General features: G+C 38.4%; 2 protein-coding genes across 17 annotated transcripts in view; one reads left to right on the top strand and one right to left on the bottom strand.

Moving 5' to 3' along the window:
• LOC129207999 (hyccin 2) overlaps positions 1–15,476 on the bottom strand; it is a 78,522-nt gene extending 63,046 nt beyond the window's left edge. For 2 of the 14 annotated variants that reach the window (XM_054829986.1, XM_054829982.1), the window contains exons 1-2: positions 14,777–15,367; positions 6,721–6,799 (exon numbers count right to left, since the gene is read on the bottom strand). The gene's annotated coding sequence lies outside the window, so the exon portion shown is untranslated. The other 12 variants (XM_054829985.1, XM_054829994.1, XM_054829987.1 and 9 more) reach the window with 12 other exon arrangements.
• A 191-nt stretch (positions 15,477–15,667) lies between these two features.
• NDUFB3 (NADH:ubiquinone oxidoreductase subunit B3) lies at positions 15,668–20,618 on the top strand. Of its 3 annotated transcripts, none has more exons than XM_054830042.1 (3): positions 15,668–15,808; positions 17,228–17,369; positions 19,987–20,618. In XM_054830042.1, the coding sequence occupies exons 2-3, from the start codon at positions 17,230–17,232 to the stop codon at positions 20,141–20,143; spliced, it is 297 nt and encodes a 98-aa protein (XP_054686017.1). In that variant the 5' UTR covers positions 15,668–15,808; positions 17,228–17,229; the 3' UTR covers positions 20,144–20,618. The 3 variants fall into 3 exon arrangements, with proteins under 3 accessions (XP_054686017.1, XP_054686018.1, XP_054686019.1); XM_054830043.1 differs by having other exon boundaries at positions 15,672–15,804; XM_054830044.1 differs by lacking the exon at positions 15,668–15,808 and adding an exon at positions 16,287–16,461.
• Positions 20,619–21,058: the final 440 nt, after the last annotated feature.

Raw genomic sequence — 21,058 nt, 5'->3', positions numbered from 1 at the left:
AAACTGACAAAGGCAGAAAGAAACAAAACATTCTCTGGACATTTATTAATTTAAATCATCAGCTCAAGCATTCTCTTTAATAGAAAGACAGACCTCTTCCAACTCCAGTTCTTAGGTAATTTAATTGCAAGCTTAAGCAGTCAGACATGCATTCCAACTTCAAAATATAAATGCTGACGTATTCTATATGTGGGATTTAGGTTGCCAGCCTTATTAGACAAGCCTTAGTCATGCAAAACAGCTTGGATAAGACATTTCTTCCCTGCCTACTCTGACTCACTAGCAATAACCAAGCTAAAAAACTTTCTTTTTGGAAACCAGCAACAAAGAAAGTTATGTGACAATGATGGGAGAAAGCCTCACCATGGTGAAGTCAAAGATTATTAATAATACTCCTGTAAATTTTCATGGTACCATACTTGCACAGTGGGCTCCATTTCTTATCAAAAAGGTCGCATCAATTTCAGCTGCTGCCAAAAGAGGGGTAAAGACACAGCCCATTTGTTCCAAACAGCTTTAAGCCATTTTAAGCCCTACATTATCTTCTGTGCCTTTTCAAGCACCAGAAAGCTCAGCTGCCAAACCTTCTATCTTTCTACAATTACTACAACGAAACTGTGCTTTGCAGATACAAAATTGCTGAAGACAAACAATTAGGGCAATTTGAATGAAAATACAACACTGAAAATAGACACTTTATAACAGAGCTTAAAAAATTATTTAAAAGCTGGTGTTTTCATTGTATTGCACAGAGTAGTTGTAGAAAGCTAAGTCAGGTGACTCCAGAGAAAAATTTAAGTCTCATTTGTCTCTCAGAGTCTAAGAACCTGAACAAAACACAGTTGTACACTTGTAGCTAAATCCTGCTCTTAAGAGCTCATGCAATGAATGAAGCAGAAAAGAGAAGAGTTAAGATGATCGAGAATGTGGAAGGAGTCATTTATCTTCTATATTTGAAGAAAGTACTCCCTTCCAGGATTTTGGAAACAATACTATAATAAAGAAAATATCCTGCAGCCTTAAATACAGCAAAACACATGTTAATTTTTCTATTATAAAGACTCGACGCACTTAAAAATATATATATACACACACACGTAAGTTAGCCATAGAAATATTACCTTATTCTCTCAGCACGTTTCCTTAGAAACAACTACACATAGTCATCCTACACTAAAGCTAAAACATTCTCTTGTCAGGATCCTGTGCGATAACCCATCCTACGCTAAACAATACAGGCTTGTCCTCCCTTTCCATCAGTTCATATGCAATAACTCTTCCTATGCTAGTTTGTCCACAACTCATTAATTTCTTTACTTACGAAAACATTTCCATGCAAATTACTTTCCGTGTAACCTTACCTCTCCCAAACACCTTCTTGGTTCACTGTTTTGGTTCATGAAGTAAATTAAATCTAGAAAGACTTAACTAAAGATAGAAAATGCATAGTAAAAATGGAGCCTAGGGGGAAAAAAAAAACCCCACAAACAAACAGCAAACTAACACTTGCAAAACCACAGTTAAGGGACACTCAGTGCCAAGTACTAAAAATGAACAGGCAGGAGCTAGGAGAAATCTTCAAACAGGATTTCTTTGGGAACAAAATGAAACCAAAATCCAAAACCAAAACAAAATCAACAAAAACCCACCACTATAAACCTCTCAACGCATACTTCGGAGTAGGACTGCTAACATTATGCTCAGAAAGATCACTGTGCTGTCTCCAAAGAAAAGAAATGCATGCAGAAACAGTTCTAGAAATACGAACTGTAGATTCCAAGCAGCTTTTTTGAGCTGTAAAATCCTCACTTGATAGAAATAAATGTCGGTTACATTATAAAAATAACCATTAAAAAAAAAATTTAAGTCCTCTGTCAGTTCCAGACCAATAAAATCTCAATACATATTTCTCTCTGCAGTATTTGCTACCAACTGTAATTTACACAAACTGGAATTTAAGTTACATATTCATTAATTAATTTACCTAACCTCCTTTCTTCTACCCTAAATATTCCCAAAGAGATCTAACCTAAAGTATCCTCTGCTGAACGTAATGAAATCCCTCATTCTAATGTTTCCAACTTCCAGATGGTAAAGCCTTCAGCTCCAGTAAGTAGAGTGTAAGTAAATGAAGCTGAGGTTGATAGATTTCCCCCCCGCCCCGATCCATACACTTACTTACACATCCACAAACTCTTAAATGAGTGGAATCTTCAATTATAGCTAAAATTATGTCATATTATTGATTCTTTTAAATGATACAGTAAGAATACAAAGTTCCAACATAAACTTTCAAAAGGCCAGAGTTAAAGGTCCATGAGCATTAGGATATATTCCTTTATTGCACGATGCCATAAATTTCATACGTGTGACTCAGATGCATCATTCACATTTAAGATACATGGTTTTCAAGGATAAAATTAATTCTGATTGATATTTTGGTCTCTCTTTTCCAATACAAGTTCCCAGACCTTAAAAAGCAAACTGAACAACAAATGTAGTTACATGAAACATCACTGATCTCACCACTACTCATCAAGACAACACAACTTCAGAACAGCACAGATGTCTTCCGCTTGACCTAATGGAATATATGAGGCAGTTGACCCCTGCACACAAAACATGAAGGACTTCAACCACACACAGAAGCTGCTTAATATTCAGAGGTAAAGCAGAGTAGCATCTAGAATCTAGAAACATAAGATCTGCTTCAACTTTGAGAGTTAAAACTGCTCAGACTGTTGCTGCCTTTACTACTTCTAATTGTTACTTTACAGGAAACAGCTTGTCTTCTTCCATATCATGACATTATTTCAATCATTTTCAATCTCATACTTGTTTTCTGAAAGTTAAAAAAGGGGTTAAAAAACTGCAGAGAACAATCTCACAAAATGAGAAGAAAAACACTGTTATTTTATGTTGAGATTAGACAGACCGTACAAGTCAGAATTTCCACACAATCATCTTAATTCTGTACAACACAATCCATTAAAAGCTACCTTAACATCAACTACCCACATAGTTGACCCAATTGATTAAGATGACTATTCTATAAAAATTGATGCTCGTGACCAAGCCTACTAACTTCATTTGGATTCCTGCAGAGCAAGAAAATTCGTGGCCTTTGTTGGACTCTCCTTCACAGAAAGCAGGCAAAGAAACAATGTCTTTAAAGAAAGCACAACCCTTTCTAATCACCTTATTAGAAGCTCTCATGACATTCTGAAACTCAGCTTACTATAATTGGCATTCTGTGGCCTATCACATGGAAGTATATGCTACATCTCTGTGAAAATTAAAGCATTAGTAAATGTAAACTAGTGCAACAACTACACCAGTTTCCCCTCTTGTCCTGTTATGAGTTTAATAATTAATCTTCACTGCTGAATAGTTAAACACAATGCATATTGTTTACACAGTCATTATTATTCTACTGTTAAACCAATATTAGAACAGAATAGAGACTGAGCAGTCATGAGGAAGGACTAGTTAATATTTTAGTGTGAAGTGGTTAATTTTTTATATATTTTTAAATAGTGAGGAGCAATAAGTTACTAACATATGTGGGGGTGTTTCCAGGGGGGATGTGTTCAGTTATTTTTTGGTGTTTTGGGTCTTTTAACCTGAAATTTAAAGTCTTTTTTTCTGAGGCAAAATTTTGTATACAATCTCTTTAAGAATGTAATGTAAATGCAGCACAAATAACTTAAATCAACCAGATCTTTTATGCACCCTGTTAGGCAAGTCTTTGCAAAATGCCTTTCATTTATCTAAGCTATAGATCAATATTAAAAAAAAAATTAAAACAAAAAGAAAGGAAAAAAGCAGACTTCCACAGGTATAGCCTTGATGACTTCGACTGAAATGCACAGCCCTATTTACTTCATCAGACATTGCAGAAACAAGAGCAAGAGCAAAATATTAAATGCATACTACTCTCTTCATGCCTATTTTCTACTCATAGCCTGAACAAAAAGTTTTTTGTCAAATACTGCCCCAATGTACATTCAGAAAGCAGGAGTCTTTCAAGATTATGAAAAATTACAGATTTAACAGGACAGCATTGGAAGGAAAAATACTGTTCTACCAACTGCTTTTGAAGTGGGTTTTTTCCAGCAGGAAAACTATTTAGTATTACAAACAAAACCCAGAGTTTCTGTGTGTGTGGGTGAGGTTATGTAAAAATGGCTGAAGTTTAGATCATTGACTCCTTGGTGAGAATTTCTGCTGTTGGTTTTCTGAGTGCAAGAAAATACGTTTGAAAACCTAGAACATTGTAAAATTGACTATGTATAAATAAATTCCATTCCCTCCACAACAAACAAACTGGAGGAAGGGAACCCTACAAACCAAAACCAACCCACACAGTTCACATGTGACTACCTCAGCACATGAGAAAACTGTTCTGAACAAAATACAAATCCAGACCTAACACCCTGTTACTTGCAATTATGTGCAGATTTGCAAGTTAAGATGATTATGCAATAATTATTTCTTATCAGTGAGCAGCAGGAGTTTCACACTTGGGGGAATGGGGGGGAAATCCTCATGCTTTTTGCCTTATCTGCCAGCTATTCAATTGGCACATTGAAAAGACCTTTGTAATCATATTTTAACAATTTTGTTTCCTAATCTGTTCTGTTTCATTTGAATTATTAAAACCAAGAAATAAGATTATAACTTCAAAAATTCTCCTGCAATAAAAAAGTAAATGCTACTAAAAACCTTTTTCATTTTCCATAGATGCGATGCATATGCATAAACATGCAGAATTTACTTATAGCAACATTACACATTTCAGAAAGCTGTAAAGTCTGCATTCAGAGAGACAAAGATAATCATCACAATCTATTCAAAATCAACACACATCACTAAAGCAGAATGCCCCGACAGTTCATAGAAATAGCAATAAAATAACTATTACTGGAATTTTGCATAAAGCCAGTACATGCAGGAAAAATATTTTGTCTTATCAAAATCTACCCATTGGAATATGAATTTGAAATACCCCAGAACTTGATAAAACTGAAAACTCTTTAAATGGTGATTAAGGTTTCCTAATTAGCATGATAATGTCCATTTAAGATCTATTCCCTCCTCTCTCTCACAAGACCAAAAATTTATTATCAAAATAAGCTATCAAAAACAGTCTCTGGTAGGTTACAATCATAGGAGTATCATCAGTAGATAAGAGCAGTTGACTGTTACACTCGCACACGTCTCCACCAGCCAAATGTGATAAAGTTCCTATAAAACGTTTCAGTAAAAGTACAAGCAGCAGTGCTGAATAAGCTCTTTCCTAGTAGCTGGGGGGGCAGGGGGAGGGGGGGAAAGCACCCTCACTCCCCCACTGACCAACATATCATTTTAAAGTTTTCTGCAACACACATCAAATCTGAATTTATTAGATATTTATTAGATGAAATTAACATTAACATCTAGAGGCACCCTCCTCTCTACTTAGGTTTCCTTGAACTTCTTTCTGATTTCTTACATCAAGCCCAGTGTTCTGTCTTTAGCACAGACTAAAACCTGCACATCTGAGAAAAAGGGCGCAGAGGAAATAAAAAACAACCTTTGAACATTTGGTTAATTATATGTCGCCAAGTAAAGCATGCACACACACACAAAAACCACCCTGTGACAATCAGCACAATACTTGATTACACAATTTCAGCAGCATGAATGCCCATTAGCATTGGCCACTGACCCCTAACTCAGTCTGGAATCCATCCGCAGACCTTAACCCGATTAGGACTTTGTGCACAACAAATGTGAAATTGCATAGTTGCACATTTATTTTTCTGCCTTAGTATCATGAGTTTTACTCAATTTAAATATTGAAGTAGCTAGGAAAAAAAGGGTAAAATTACAAAGTTAATGTATAAACATTAGTATGGAATTTATTTGAGCATCTCCAACTATTTTCCTAAAAATTTCAGAGTTTAAGTTCAGGCTAACTTGTCAAGTTAAAAACTAGACACAAAATGCTAACATATTAATTTCAATTAAAAAGGCAAATAGTATAGTAATTTTAGTTCTGCCATGTAAACTGTCAAAATTAACTGCTAAAAAACATAGTAGACATTTAGCTAACTGAAAGGATTTAACCTATATAGACAGCAAAAAAAGCAAAGCATGCACTCTCTCTCAGAGTTGAGTGCAGTGATTCCTGGAACACAGGATACGTGTGTATAATGCAGCTGCCATTTGAACCATTTAAACACCGAGATGCCTCAAAAACCTTTTTCTATGGCTGAAGTGACTGTAACAATCCAACAAAGTCTCATTTCTGTATGTACAAAGAATGACTGCAGATGTATTTTCACCATTGGTGCAGAAAAGGTACACATTTTGTAACAGTAATAGTTATTCTCACTAGGACTACTATACATCTTAAAGAACTCCAATGCATATTCCAAGTCCACTCAACACCTGCAAAAGCAAAAGGGCATCTCAGTTATCCCTGCAATTGCTCCTTTGGACACTCACAGACAACAAGCCGTGCCTAAAGTGTTCACATTCCAGCAATCAGCTAGACAGACTGGGCAAATATTAAAGGCAAATTATTTAAAAAAAAATTATTTGCTGTCTCAAGTTCTAACACTGATTATGGTAAGGAGAAAGAAAATCTCGTTCTCTCCTTCTCCCTCAAACAAACAAAAAGAAAGCTAGGAAGTTCTCTTATTCCATGGATAAACAGACGCTTCTCAAACTCACCTGGTATTTACAGTAACCTTGGTGAAGACAAAGTTGAAGAGTCACAGCACATGAAACAAGCCTTGGCAGGCACACAGACCTAAGGAAACAGAAGAGGTAGTAGTAGCCTGCTACTAGCCATCCTGTTCACTGGAGAATCATGAAATGCACGTGACAGTTATAATTTAAAGGACGGGCTGCTGTCACAGAACATCTATGAAAATAAACAGCACAGAAATACAGCTTATGAATGCTTAGCTTAAATTAGTTCAGTATTTTAGGTATTTCTTTTCAACTTTCATTCAACTTAGCCTCCAGCGCAGCATTCCCATCTCTATTTGTATTTCCATAGGTAACACTTAACTGTTTAAGGTATTTTCATGAAGCTCTTGCTACTCTGACGTGGTAAGATTTGCACTGCAATGTGCAGCAGTTCATTAACATGAATTAAGCTATTAGAGTGGCTCACATGAAATCTGACTAAAACAGCACCTCATTCTGCGATCTTCCCAAGAAACTACCACAAATATGTATTAATAACTTCCAAAAACTTAAGGATGTTACTATTTGAAACTATTGCACAGATGCAACATTGGAGACCACTCAGGTACAATGGTTTGTCAGTTACATAATTATCAAATGGAATTTGATACAATTAACAATCTAGAAGCAGCTTTGGAAGCTCAGCAATTTTGTCTAAGGCCTGTTCTATGCTAAGAATCAGAAACAAGCAGCTGGGGAAAAAAAAAACCATCCAAGCACATAAGGAACAAGTCATTTTTCCATTCCACATCTAAACCCCCCTCACACTCCTCTGTGTCCATATTTAGCTCACGTCTCTATGCTGTTCCGGCTCAACCAAACATCTTAAAAAAATGCAATGGAAAGCTCTCCACTGTTACACACAGAGAAATATGAGGTTTTGCTAAGATGAATCCTTCATCAGCATGCCTTACATTTCTATGTAAAAGAGTACACTATTATTACTTAACAATCTCTTTAATCACTTCCTGTGTAATTTCACTAAAGTAAATAGACTTTAACCAATCATCTGTCTATCCCACTGCTGTTACTAAAATATTAAGAATTTGAAAAGATATTAACATCCCCTCTTACTCTTACACTATCACTTCTGTACAAAGAAAGCCTTGTACTATCAAGACTGGGTTCTAACTACAAACACAAGTGTCAGTTTTGTCTACTGAAGTTCAGTTTTACATACTTTAGCAAAGCAACACAGTTACAACAGAAGCCTGGAAATTCACACTGTAGCCTTAATTCTGCAGAAGTAAATATAAATCTTAGGACTGGCTTCAACTGTGCCAGAAGCACGAAGAATTTTCATCTGCAAAATTTGCATAGTGGATATCCACACTTACCAAGCGATTTGACATACTTCATTAAGTTATGTGCAGATACTAAGACCAGTACAACTACCATTCTAAGCAGGGAGCTTTTTTTAATTACTATTTTTAACTACATGTGTGTTTCCAACCATAAAGCATGAGGAACAGTCATATGCAGAAGCATCAAATATTTTTTCAAAAAAGCATACCCCTAACCAGGAGTAATAAAGAGATATCAAAACTCAAAGTTGAAAATTTAGTTTTTTCTTCTTTGCCCTACTCTGATGGCATGCACTAGGATGCTTGATAAATTGCTCACTCCACCCCCTCCATAACTAAGTTTACATAAAAGCCTCCTACCTTCTGAAACGTGTCTCAGCTAGACGGTTATTGACCCTCCTGTGTTCAGCCATCACGATGTTGCTACCACACTGTTTAAAGCAGATGGTGGAATTACCAGTGTAGCTTACACAAGGGGCGTACTGGTCATAAGATGTCAGATCTTTACAAAGTTCACATTTTAAAAAAATACAAAAAAAAAAAAATAATTTCTAGCTAATTTGTTTTCACATGCAGGAAACATCATATTTAAATTTAGAGACAAGCTAACATAAGCTAATTCTAAAACAAAATCTGCTACACTCATGCCCACGTGTCTCCAAAATCTTGTGCTTAGGATATTTAGGAAAGTTGCTAGAATAACTACTATGAGTTTCTTCAGAATTTTTTCTAAATCAAGTTTTCTACCTTGTGGCCCCTATTCCAAATCAGAACACAGGCAGCATGCAGAGAGGCTGTTCTCCAGCCTCTCCTAAAGCTCAAGATATTCTCAAACCTAAAGGAGACTGAAAGGACAAAACAGAAAATAAGATGTGGAGATGGAAAGAAGAAACAGACACCAGAACTCTCAGAAATAACCAACTTATTTGAATAAAAAGGAAATAAATGAAGCAGGGAAAGAGAAAAACACAAGCAAATTTTCCACATATTTCACCTCATTATCTTTCAACCCAGTATCATCTCAGCTGAATGGCCATGACAAATAAGATCATTCTTTTAAACTTTCTTAGTGTCTTTCCAGACAGATGTAGAATAATTCCCCCCGCCCAAATATGGGTCAAGGCAGGGCAGAAGAGGGAAGAAAGACCCAAAATACAATTACATTTTAAAGTTCATAAACTATTAAACATAGGGAATGGAAATAGAAAAAAAAAAATCCCAGAAGTATCAACGTTGCCCTGTATGAATCAGCAAACTACAGTCATGCAGTCTGCACAAATGTCCATGTCATACATTTCACTTAAATATAATTCAGAGGAACAGTAATATATAACTATTTAAAGAACTCACGAACCATACATAATGAAGACACCACTGCAGAAGACCTAACCAGTTTTCTAAAGAAGCACAGTAAGTAAACTAAAGCCATAGTAAGATGAGCTAAATTATGGAGATTGCACACAAGAACACAGATATAGCATTTCTGGACTGCAAAATTCACTGTTAGTCAAACACATGTATAGCTTAACAACATCTCATTTTATATTGTGTAAGTACTCTGTCCTGTAGGAAAAAAAAACCCCAGAATATGCAGAAAGAGTGCATTCCTGGAAGAGTGCTTTAATAGGTTTGAACTGCTCCAACCATCTCCATCAGGTCCTGTGCTGAAGAGTATTATACAGTTAGGGAACTTGCCATTTTCCAAGTAATGATATTCAGTACTGAGGGAAAAACAAATAAATAAATAGTTTACCACTTAGCAATAGTTATTCACCTGACATTTTATTTCACTACCCTAGTGCGATCTCCTTCCAAATGTCTCTAGCTCTCTTATTTTCACGCAAAAGGAAGCTAATGCATTTGCACCCTAAAATCCGTATTGCTCTACAGAATCACACCAGGAGATCAAGGTTGCAGATCTAACATAGGCAGTGGGCAGCAGGAGCAAGCTGGACTGCCTGCAGAACAGAAAACAATCAAGGAAAGACCAAAAAAGTTACTTGCCAATGACAGTTCTGTCTTTTACAAATCGCCCAAATTGTGATTACTAATAAAATATCTACTGAAGTAGATAACTGTAAGTGATTTTTATTCCCATGAACATTTTCAAATAGAATCCATAGTATGAGAAACATAAGATTTCAGAAGAAAAGGATATTTTCTCATGGTGACAGAGTAGCACTGCTGTGGAGTTCAGACTAATCCTTCATCAGGGTACATGAGATCCAAATTACTCAACAGTGGCTTTGAATTAAGAGATGCAGATTACTTTAAAAGTAGCTACATGGTTTGTTAGATAAATATGTTCCATGACCACATAATTTACTGTTCTTAAAACACTATAAATGAACATAAATGTCACATAATAAACATCTGTAGCACACCTTTTTTATCTTTTTTGGCTCTAACAAAAACAGAACATAAAAAACCCCTGTGCCCAAATTCATTATATTTGACAGAAAAATGTAACTCTAACAAAAGAATGACTAACAGCCACACAGCAATTTTCCTTACAATACAAAACTTTTGCTATTATTGATAACTGGCAGCATGTGTTAGAACAGTTTGCGAAGTGTGTATTATTTTATCTGGCCCCGATCAAGTTTTATATGTTCTCTTCTCTGTGGTACTGCTGGCAATAGAGAATTCTGGTTTACAGTAGGATTTTACTAGATAACTATATTTCACCAGAAGTGTCCCTCTACCTCTTAACTTTATATTTCAAGTTTAAAAACTACAGTCAGAATTCTATACAGAAAAGGAGAGCAATTGAGTCACTCCCATAAATCTGTCCCATGATGACAGTAAAAAAAAAAAAAAAAGACATTTTAAATTATTTGCCTTGTTATTAGAAGCATGAATTATCCAAGCAAAGGTGCAGAAAGAAAAATTCAACCAGCTCTCTACTTTACCTCCAGTTAGTGATACAAGCACAAACTCTGAATACTTTCTCACTCTCAAAAGAACTTTGCACCTATTTGAACACATATAAGAAATTCCACTTAAACACAGGAAAAAACTTCTTCAGCATGTGGATGTTTAAACACTGGAACAAGTTACCTGGAGTCGTTGTGGAGTCTCTGTCTTTGAAGATACTCAAAATCCAACCAATGTCTTGAGGAACCTGCCCTAGTTGGCCCTGCTTTGAGCAAAGGGGTTGAACTACATGATCACCAAAGGTCCCTTTCAACCTCAACCATCCTGCAATTCCATTTTTTAAGATCCTCTACCTCTGCCAAAGATGACAACAAAAGAAAGGTTCACTAAAAAACAACAGATCATTCCAATAATACTTGACACCTGTAATCTTTCTTAAAGTCATCATCTCTATTCTATAGCTACCTTTACAGTCTACATGAAATGCCTAAACAATTTACACAATTCAGAAGACAATGTTTCCTTGAACACAATTCTGCATGAAATTTTATCTACTACAAGAAAATAACTGCAAAGGAAACACTGTGGAAAACAGCATTAAGTCAGGAATTACTTCTTGTAACTATTCTATTTAGAAATTAAAATAACTGACTGAAGTAGTAAATCAAACTGTACTATTGATGACTGTCTCTGCTTACATCAATTTCTCTTGAAAAGGGTCACAGGACGACTTCTTAAATGATCATTCCTACAGCAGAGATTTCCTTCACCAGGAGTCAGTAGGGGAAATTTCCAGCTTCACTTCCTGATACTAGTTCATATCTTAATATAAGGGAACAAGCATAAAGAAAATTAATGGAATCTAAAATTATTTTCCTGCCCAGACAAGTGTTTGAGTGAACACATTACTCTGATTTTTAAAGATTCTAAACTCATATCAAACTGTTTGGTAAAGAGCCAAACAGTTCTGCCCCTCCTCGTACAGAAAACAGGGAGTATCATATGACGTTCTCAGATAACAGGTTCAAAACAGAACAGAGGAATGACTTATTCACACAATACATGAAGTATGGTGTGTACTGCCAGAAAACATGGTAGATGCAAAAAACCATACATGAGCTCAAAAGTTTTTAAAAATTAAGTGTATCCATGAAATACAAATCCGTACAAAACACCATTCCCACTGAGAGACTGGGAGAGCTGACCTAAGGAGTAACCCTATATGCTTGCCTGGAAAAGAGTGTAAGAACAAAGTACGTGCTGTCAAATACTGCTTAGCTGTGGGAGACAAGCAGGACTTGAAATAATAGTCTTGTCACATACCAGGATCCCAGGGCTTTAGGCTTCAAGAGAGAATAGCAGATTAGCCCAGTATGGCTGTTCCTGTGAAGAACGGTCTTTGTGTTGCCAAAAAGAAACCAGAAGGAAACTAAGACTATTGCTCCAGCACATCACTTCTCCAAGAAAGAGATGAAACAGTGGTTTGAGATTGTGATACTATCCATAAAATATTTAGCTCTCTAATGTTGCCTGAGAAGATAATTTGCTTCCCCACCTTTCATAGCCTTTTTTAAAAACATCCAAAGAAACCAAGGTGGACTAAAGATCTTTTCCATCAGTATTGTAATTAAAGCAGGATTGACCATTTTATTCAAATGACAAAAGGCTTCCAATGACTTATAAACGACTACTAATACAAAGCTGGAGAAAATAACATGCAATTTCAGGGGAAAAAAGATGCAGTATTTAAGTAGTTCAAATACATATTAAGATATTGAGGAAAACAAACAAACAAACCCAAAACAACTCCACAACCTTTTTTTGTCATCTCAAAACCTGAAAATGTTTCAGGTCACTGTCAGTCACACAGCGCTCTACTCCACAACACCATCATGATGAGCATACCATTAAATAGAGTTCAGTGCTAGAGAAAATATTATATGCACGTGCAGAGAAGAGCAGTACGCATTACGTATCCCACAATCTGTTAATCCAGAACACGTATCAACACAAGTTTCTGGAAACACAGGCTTTTGAAATTCAAGAAAACCCTGCCACATTCCTCTAACCTAGCAACATAAGCAGGAATCCCAGCAAATCATAAGTAGCATGGCTGGATACATGCTAACATACCTGTATCCCAGAACACTTAATCTTTTCAGTAATTATCACCACTATGAATAGTACCAAAAAAAGCAACTGAATAAATCACCAAAAGTACTGATTATTTGTACATGGAGTCCCAATGACCTTCCCTTCCTAAAGGACCTCCAGCATTTTTTACACAAGATGAAAATTTCTTTTATGTTAGTTCCTTGTATATACTATTAATTTCTTCAGACTGACACTGTATTTATGGTGAAGTGTCCTTCTCAAAAACGGGCTCTAGCAAGACTGTAAGCCCCCTTGAATTTATGCAAACTCACTTATTTGGTGAAGATACAGCTTCAAAAAGCTTCCTATATTCCCAAAACATCACATCACTCATATTTGCAGTCTTATTTTGAAAGGAAAGAGTATGGTCCATACTGAAAGAAAAGGAAATTTAGGAAGCAAAACATTAAGCAACCTCATGGTAGAGCAAATCTATCAACTGCACACAGGTGTTCCTATCAAGAGTTTTTATGTACTTAGGTGGGTGGGAAACAGCTACCCAAAACCTCATTAAACCTTGAAAGCAATAGTGTATTTGAAGACGAATCTTACCAAGCACACTCCCTTGCTACAATTCTGTTTGACTGCAATAGGTCACACAAAGTCAATATTCTGTGATGAGAACTGAACATTCATGTTGATAGAGTCAGCAATATCAGGAAAGTATGGCTTCATGCATCCAAGCTCCATGAAGAAAACAAAACAAAACAAACCCATAAGTAAACCCAGGACTTGTATTTTTCCTTCAAAAAATAAAATCAAGGTGTCTGGTACCTAACATGTCTATGTATCACTGAACATGTTTTTCTGAGGAAAATATCAACATTCCTCACGGATGCCAGACTTTGAATATATATCCATTAACTTTCAGCTACAATAAGAAACACAAAATACTTCACAGGTAATCTGACAGAACTTAATTCGCTATAACACAGAGATTTAACTCCCAGGTACCTCACAAATAAAGAGCTCTCCTGCAATTCCACCCCACATATGTTACAGAAAAACAAATGTGTCTCCTCTCACCCTAACACTGCACCCGCAGAGTGGAAGAAACTGCTCTGAATCTTGCAGACTTTATCTCACAGTGAAAGACATTCAATGCTGAAACCAGACACAGGCAGTCTGGATTAAACAGATGGCACTCTATTTAGAACAGTTTCACTGTTAATAACATGATAATGGCATTCCTCCTGGAACTCTTCTCATGCACTCCCAATTCTCTATTAAAATAGAGACTCCCAATCTCTATTAAAAAAACCCTGAAACCCAGAAGTAGGGATACATCAGGGTATTAAAAAAAAAAAAAAAGCGCACTACAGTCTGTCCTAAGATTCTGCCAGCATGATGATATAAACCAGTGATTATTCTCATTCTTATAGGAGCATCAGAAAGCAATATAACAGAGTTCATATTCTGCTATAAAGAAACAGCATTATTGTATCATTTACAATTGAAGAATGATTTAAGCCTTTATAATTCACCGAGTAGTTTCTTTTCAGATGAAGAGGACTATGTACTCAACCTTGAGGAACATAAAAAATAATTTAATTATCCAGATACTAATGCAATCAATACTTCATAATTACACAGCCACGGCATGCAAAACGCCAAGCTCCCTAGAGACAGATTCTCAATGGAACCATGCAACCATCTCACTCAAGAAGCAGTTGTCAAGAGAATTCTTAACTTTCACTTACCTTTGAGTGCAGTTCCAGGATTTCAGGATGTCTCCCCACTTCTCCTACGGAAAGAAACGGCGATGCTCTTTTAAGAAATATCCACTGAAAACCAGAAGTGCGCTCCTGGTGCCAGCGGGGCCTGCGAGCACGTCCGATTTCCCCCACAAGTTCTTCGCCTGACAAGGTGAACCCCGAGGGCAGGCAGCGAGAGGCCACTGCCCCGGGCCCCGCGGCCGCTCCGCCGCTCTCCGCGGCCAGGGCCGGGGGCTCGCGGGCCCAGGGCTTACATAACCGCTGGATGCGGGGACGCTCCCCTCTGCCCGCCCCTCTGCGGTGCCTAGGGAGCCGCCGTCTGCGGGGAGAGGCAGAAAGGGAAGCCGAGCGCGGCGCCCCGCACCCCAGCAAGCGGCGGTGGCGATGGCGGGAGGGGGGGGAACAACGGCTCGCGCCCCCGCACGCGTAGACCCTGCAGGCTTCCGTCCCCGCTCGCGCACCCGGCAACGACCGGCAGGCAACGGCCAACCAGCTGGGGTGGGTGGGGAGGAATCCTTGCTGCAGGCCCGGTCCTGCTGCCGGCCCAGGCCCCGCCAGCCACCCCCACCCCCCAACGGCTCCGGTACCGACTACTATTGCCGCCGCCCCCTCACCCTCTTCTCCTCCGCTACCACCTCCAGCCACTGCCAACCCCGCAGCTCAACAACGCACCCGCCCATTGGGCCGCTCCCGCCCCCAACAAGCCCCGCACTGATTGGCTTTCTCTTCCGCGTTTCCCTCCTCGTTCCCCCCTCCAAAGCTGCTCCACCAGAGTCGGTGGCGCCGCTCTGTGTGCGAGACCTGCCTCGTCAAACTACAACCGGAATGCTGCGAGCAGCAGAGGGCTGAGCAGCGGCCTTGTTGCCTTCGCGCCTTCGCCAAGACAGTGGGAAGAACCGGAACGGAAGCTGCCCGGAACCCTCGTGGCTGGCTACGCTTCCTGTAGCGACCGGTCCTTCGCCGACTTCCGCTTCCGGGTGGCGGCTGTGTCCTGAAGGAGGGTCACGGAGCGGGCAGGTATCGAGGGCCCGTCGGCGGGAGGCACGGGGAAACGGGCCCGGACGCCCTCCGGGACCTGCCTGCGCCGCTGCCCACCCCGAGAGTGTCCGTAGTGCGGGCTTGGGAGGGGGTGGCGGAGATGTCTGCTGTACCGGGCTGGGCCCCCGAGCCGGAGCGGCCTCGCGCAACCGTCGTGGCCCTTATCCGCGCTCCGTTAGACGGACTCCTGCCCCGCCCGGGCTAGAGGGCCTCGGCGCTGTGCGTGCCCTCCTCCCCCTGGTCTCGGGGCGCTTTTTCGGCCCTGCTTTTGCTGGTTTTGCTAGCGGAGAGCGCCCGGCTGGTGCTGCAGCGCAGCCCGCTGGCCGCGGCGTGTGGGCGCTAGTGTGCATGTGCGCGTAAGCCGCTCTCCTGGCAAGGGTGTAGACTGGGGTTTAATTTGGGGGGAGCTTTTCGGGTAACGACAGCGTTAGAGCTCTTCTTCAGGTTTCCTTCTGCAAGAGAATCCTCTTTGCTTGCCTCCAGGGCTTGGGGTCTTCAAGAGTTACAGGCTTCGAAGCTGTGTTCTTGGCATCATCGCGTTCCAGTCAATTCTAAAAATGAAGTACCTGAAATCTGTTCTTTGATATGACATACGTGCTAAACTGGGGAATCCTGGCTCAAAGAAGTCTTGGGTGCTTTGTGAAAATAGAGACTTCAATGCCATCGTTATTTTCTTCCAGTCCTTCATGATCTCAGTGAAAATGTTCACCTTCCCATCCACCCTCAATGTTTATAATGAGAACCTTAATATTTTTATAGTTCTCTCAAAGGTGTATCTAAATAAAGCATATATTTCCCAGCCCGGTGAAATGACTATTAAGGTGCATCTCCTTGTCCATTCATCTACCCTGTACCTGTTTATTGCCACAGTTATGTTTGAATTGGAGGCAACTTAAAAGGAGCTGAGGAGCAAAGGCTTTGTTTTTCTCATGTTTTTCTTCAGAGCCTGGTGATCATAGCTCTGCCATACCTAAATTAGAAATTTCCAAACTGAACTCAGAGCTTTTTATGTACTCTGGAAAGCCTGAAAATTGGTGGGCCCTGATGTTGCTAAAATGCATTTATAGACATTAGAAACAATTGTTTTTCTGGCACAGAAAATTTGCATAGCTGCTTCATGAACATAACGGTGGTGGTGACTTACAACACAGTAACACTTAAGTCTACACAGTTTGCCTTGGGCTTAATCACCAACTCCTGAAATGCAATAAAGTCTGTTAGCTCTTTGTTCTACAGTGTACTACATACACTGCAGAAGATGCTTCATGTGGTGGTATGTGTTCTGCAATACTTCTTATAATCTCCCTGTTTTTCCTGTACAAGGTATTGTTTTTTGCAAGTGTGTGAAAATAAGCTGATACCCTCTGAGAAATAAAAAACTCCTATCTTTTCTTGTAGGTATGGGGCATGGAAATGAACACGGCCATGGCCATGGCAAAATGGAACTCCCTGACTACAGGCAATGGAAGATAGAGGGTACTCCACTAGAGAAGGTCCAGGAAAGGCTAGCTAAACGGGGTCTTAGGGATCCGTGGGCTCGGTAAGTGTAAGAGCCTCAAAAATAATCTTGATATGTCATCTTATAGCATCAACTGTACCTTGTCATTGCAGATTATTCTTTCTTTAGTAAAAATAGTGAAAATGCATCTAGAATATATTAGCCAGAATTTCAGTTAAGTCTTTATTGACTTTTTTGCATGGAGGTCACGCCTTGCATCACCTTGAGCAGTCTCCACATTTTGCAAGGCACCCTTGTGCTTTGTGATGTTTCATGATGATACAGATCAGGCACAATGACCAATACCTCATCCACCAAAACACATAAGTAATATTAGGTCTTGCACACACGAGTAACCTATCCCTTCTCTGCAAAGAGATTGTGTGCTCACATCTTGCTGAAGTTGATGGAACTTACATAGACATTCTGAGTAGGAATAGCATTCCTCATATACAACAGGAGGCCTTTATTTGAAAAGAAGAAATATACTAGTATACAAGGTGGAATTTGATTCAACTGTGCATTTCATTTTGCTAAGCAGTGAATGACATAACGGAAGATAAGGTAAATAACATAAGAGGTAAAAATCTGATCTTCCATTAAGTTTTCCCACTCTACAGTGAATACCTCTTTTTTAGCTAGAGCAATTCTGGATCATTTAGGCAGCTGTTAAAACAGGGCTTAACATATTTCTCCCACATCATGAATTATGTAATACTTTGCCTAAGTCCTCTTTAATCTTGGGGAATAAAAATGCTAGATGTCTTGTGCTGTGTAGTCTGTAAGGGAAAAACTGCATAAGCAAACTATTCCAGGAGCATTTATAGAAAAGTTTTTACTTCAAATCACCACAAGAAAAATGTAAGAGCAAACATCATCTGTTTGTGACATGCTATAACCTCTGGAGGGGTTTGGGATTGACAGCACTTTTTTTCCTTCCTTTGAAACAGTTTAAGACTGATAGCATAGAGTAAAACATAGTTTTGATGATGATAAGAATCATTTGAGATACTAGTCCTTAGGATTATCGCTTACCAATGAACTTTCCAGGCCTGTGTCACACTTATGTTGCCTCTGTTTCTGTGGAGTGCAAGCAGTGTTAGCTTTTTTTTTTCCTTTGCTTCAGACAAATTTTTTTTTTTCAGCAAGCAACAGGCTTATTCCCATTAAAAAATGGACATGGTTTAATATTATAAATTTAGTAAAAATTAAACTGACTTTTAGTGCACACACTTCCAAGTTCAGGAAGTGCTGCAAAACAGCAAACTGGAAAAAAGCTTGTGTAACATTTGTTGCCCCTCCTAGATTAAAAAAAAAATGTTTCTCTGGTAAAAGGAGGGGATTGAGCCAATTATGTGAGGAGTTGAAATAAGGAACAAAGTCAAACTCTTAAAGCATGAGATGATTCTTCCTGAACTTTTTCAGATTTTATGTAAGGTAATATTTCAGTTCCATAGGACAACTACAAGTATCATGCCAATCTTCCTTAACAAAGGAGAAATTTAAGTTTCAAGTTATTTGCTTCAGTCATCTGGAAGAAGATTGCATTATTAATATCTTGCACTGGAAGTCTTGAAAAAGTAACCCTTTCTAGGGCTCCCCTCTTTGGTATATTAAGTTCCTTTTAACAGGGGATCAGCTTTCCACCTTTGTAGCAAATGGACATTAATGTACACATTCAATACAGAATAAGCTGTGTGAAAGATGTCATATTTGGAAACCTAAGTTTTTATCAGTTAGTACCCTATGCTAGCATCTAGAAGATACTCTTCCCTGCCAATATGCCTTCATCCCTAGTCACAGAAACCTTGTGCAGAAACCATCTGCACAAGGGTATTATCTATGAACATAAATACTTGACCACCTTGTTCAAAAACCCTGTATCTTCTCCTGAAATGATGGTTCTGATTTTATTACTTGTTTCTGTGCAAATGTTTTTGGTGGTTTTTTTTCTTAAGGATTTTGAGTCCTTAGAAGAGACAAACTGCGCCCATCTCTATAGATTACGCTGGCTGTGCTACACATGAATACTTGTAGACAGTTACAGCAGTGACTAACATTTCAATAACAGTGTAGGTTGAAAACAGTAAGGCAAAACAGTGTGAGCTTTGTAAACATTCTGTAGCTTTTTAGCTAAACACAATCTTTTCAGTTTTGGGGGTTTTTTTAATCAGTTTTAGTAGGGTTATCTCACCCTGTGTTGTATTGTAAAACAGAAAGTGCCTCCACACTAGAATGAGTTTTCTATGGCTGGAAAAACTTTCCCTTTTAAGATTGAACTATGCTAGATACTATCTAGCACAGTGACTAGCCTTTGTAGTAACTCCATCCCATGCATGTGCTAAGGGGTTCTGATTTTGTTTCAAACAGTAAAAACAGAATACAACAATTACATAAGTTTGGGGAGGTGATTCTGTAACTAGAATTATGTTGTTTGCTGGTTACTTGTATCTCAAATTATATCCATAAAGGATTAGATTTAATATAGTGAACTTTACTTGTGGCAACTCCTGATACTTAAATGATAGAAATGTTACAGTCTCAATGTATATCTAGTTGAAATACCTTCATTCCCCCCCCCCCCCCCGAACACTGTTAATGTTTATCACAGTGGCTCCACTGATCTTGTTTTATTCTTTTGGTTTCATTTTTCTTCTAGTAATGAAGCCTGGAGATACATGGGTGGCTTTGCAAAACCCGTCACCTTAACAGAAGTCTTTACTAGGGGACTCAAGTGGGGATTTGCAGCTTTCGTCATAGCTCTTGGCATTGAATATACACTGTTTCCTCCAAAGAAGAATGGAGGCCATCACTGAAGATCAAATATGACAACTGAATACTTACTAACTACTAAACTGAAACATACATAAGCCTGCTGCTCACTCTGTACTTATAATTTACGTATTAAAGTCTATCACAGGCAAAAACATGTTTCTTTGATTTTTATTATACTTATGTAGAAGGATCAAAAAACATAGCCAGAGCAGTTTACCTGACTTCAATCTGGGGGAAAAAAACCAAGACATACATATGCTCTTGGGTTTGTTGTACCATCTTTTAAACAATGGAGGAAACTATCAACCAAGCTCTTTCAAGCCCTGCCAACATTCTATTAAATGAACTTGAGAAAGTGTGTTGCTTTTAAGAGAAAAAAATGTACTGTATTAATTACAGGTTTAATAATGATTTTTTGCTAGTAAGTGGTAATGAATGACTTGTCATTTCTTAAAAATATAATTTGTTACCATTCACTCTTACGTCTCTAAATAAAAAGATTACCTTTAAAAAGTACCCAAAACTGCCTCAAAGTATATGAAAATACCAAACTTAGACTTAATCCTATTGAAGAATTAATTTGGTAGACACTGTGCACCAAAACAATCTGCTGTGTAATATCCAGAAATAAAACATTACATTGCTGACACATTCACTAAGTAAAAGCAGAATGTTTCACTCAGCAGTAACTGTACCTTATCCCAATATGACTTTGAATATACTTGAGTGTAATGTGGAAAAAAAGAACAATTGCTTTTTTCCTTTGTCCTTGTGTATTAAGTTGTAAATTTGTAGTAGTACAGCTTGCTTTATTTTTACACCTAGTCTCTTTTAATACTTTCTTTTAAATTTCCTATTTTTTCCTTAAATTATCTAACAGCTTTTGGAATGCTTTAAAAATGCATGGAGTGAGGACTGTAGTAGAAAAGGGCCTGTTGGCAGTATATGTCCTCTGC

Source organism: Grus americana, chromosome 6 (genome assembly GCF_028858705.1).
Source record: "Grus americana isolate bGruAme1 chromosome 6, bGruAme1.mat, whole genome shotgun sequence".
Lineage (NCBI taxonomy): Eukaryota > Metazoa > Chordata > Aves > Gruiformes > Gruidae > Grus > Grus americana.
This window is presented reverse-complemented; position numbering and strand designations above follow the sequence as displayed.

What these genes read in the sequence shown, in the direction of transcription:
- NDUFB3 (XM_054830042.1), top strand. Translation starts at nt 17,230, where the DNA reads ATGGGGCATGGAAATGAACACGGCCATGGCCATGGCAAAATGGAACTC. An exon ending in CTTAGGGATCCGTGGGCTCG is followed by an intron (nt 17,370 to 19,986) that starts GTAAGTGTAAGA and finishes TTTTTCTTCTAG; the next exon opens with TAATGAAGCCTGGAGATACA.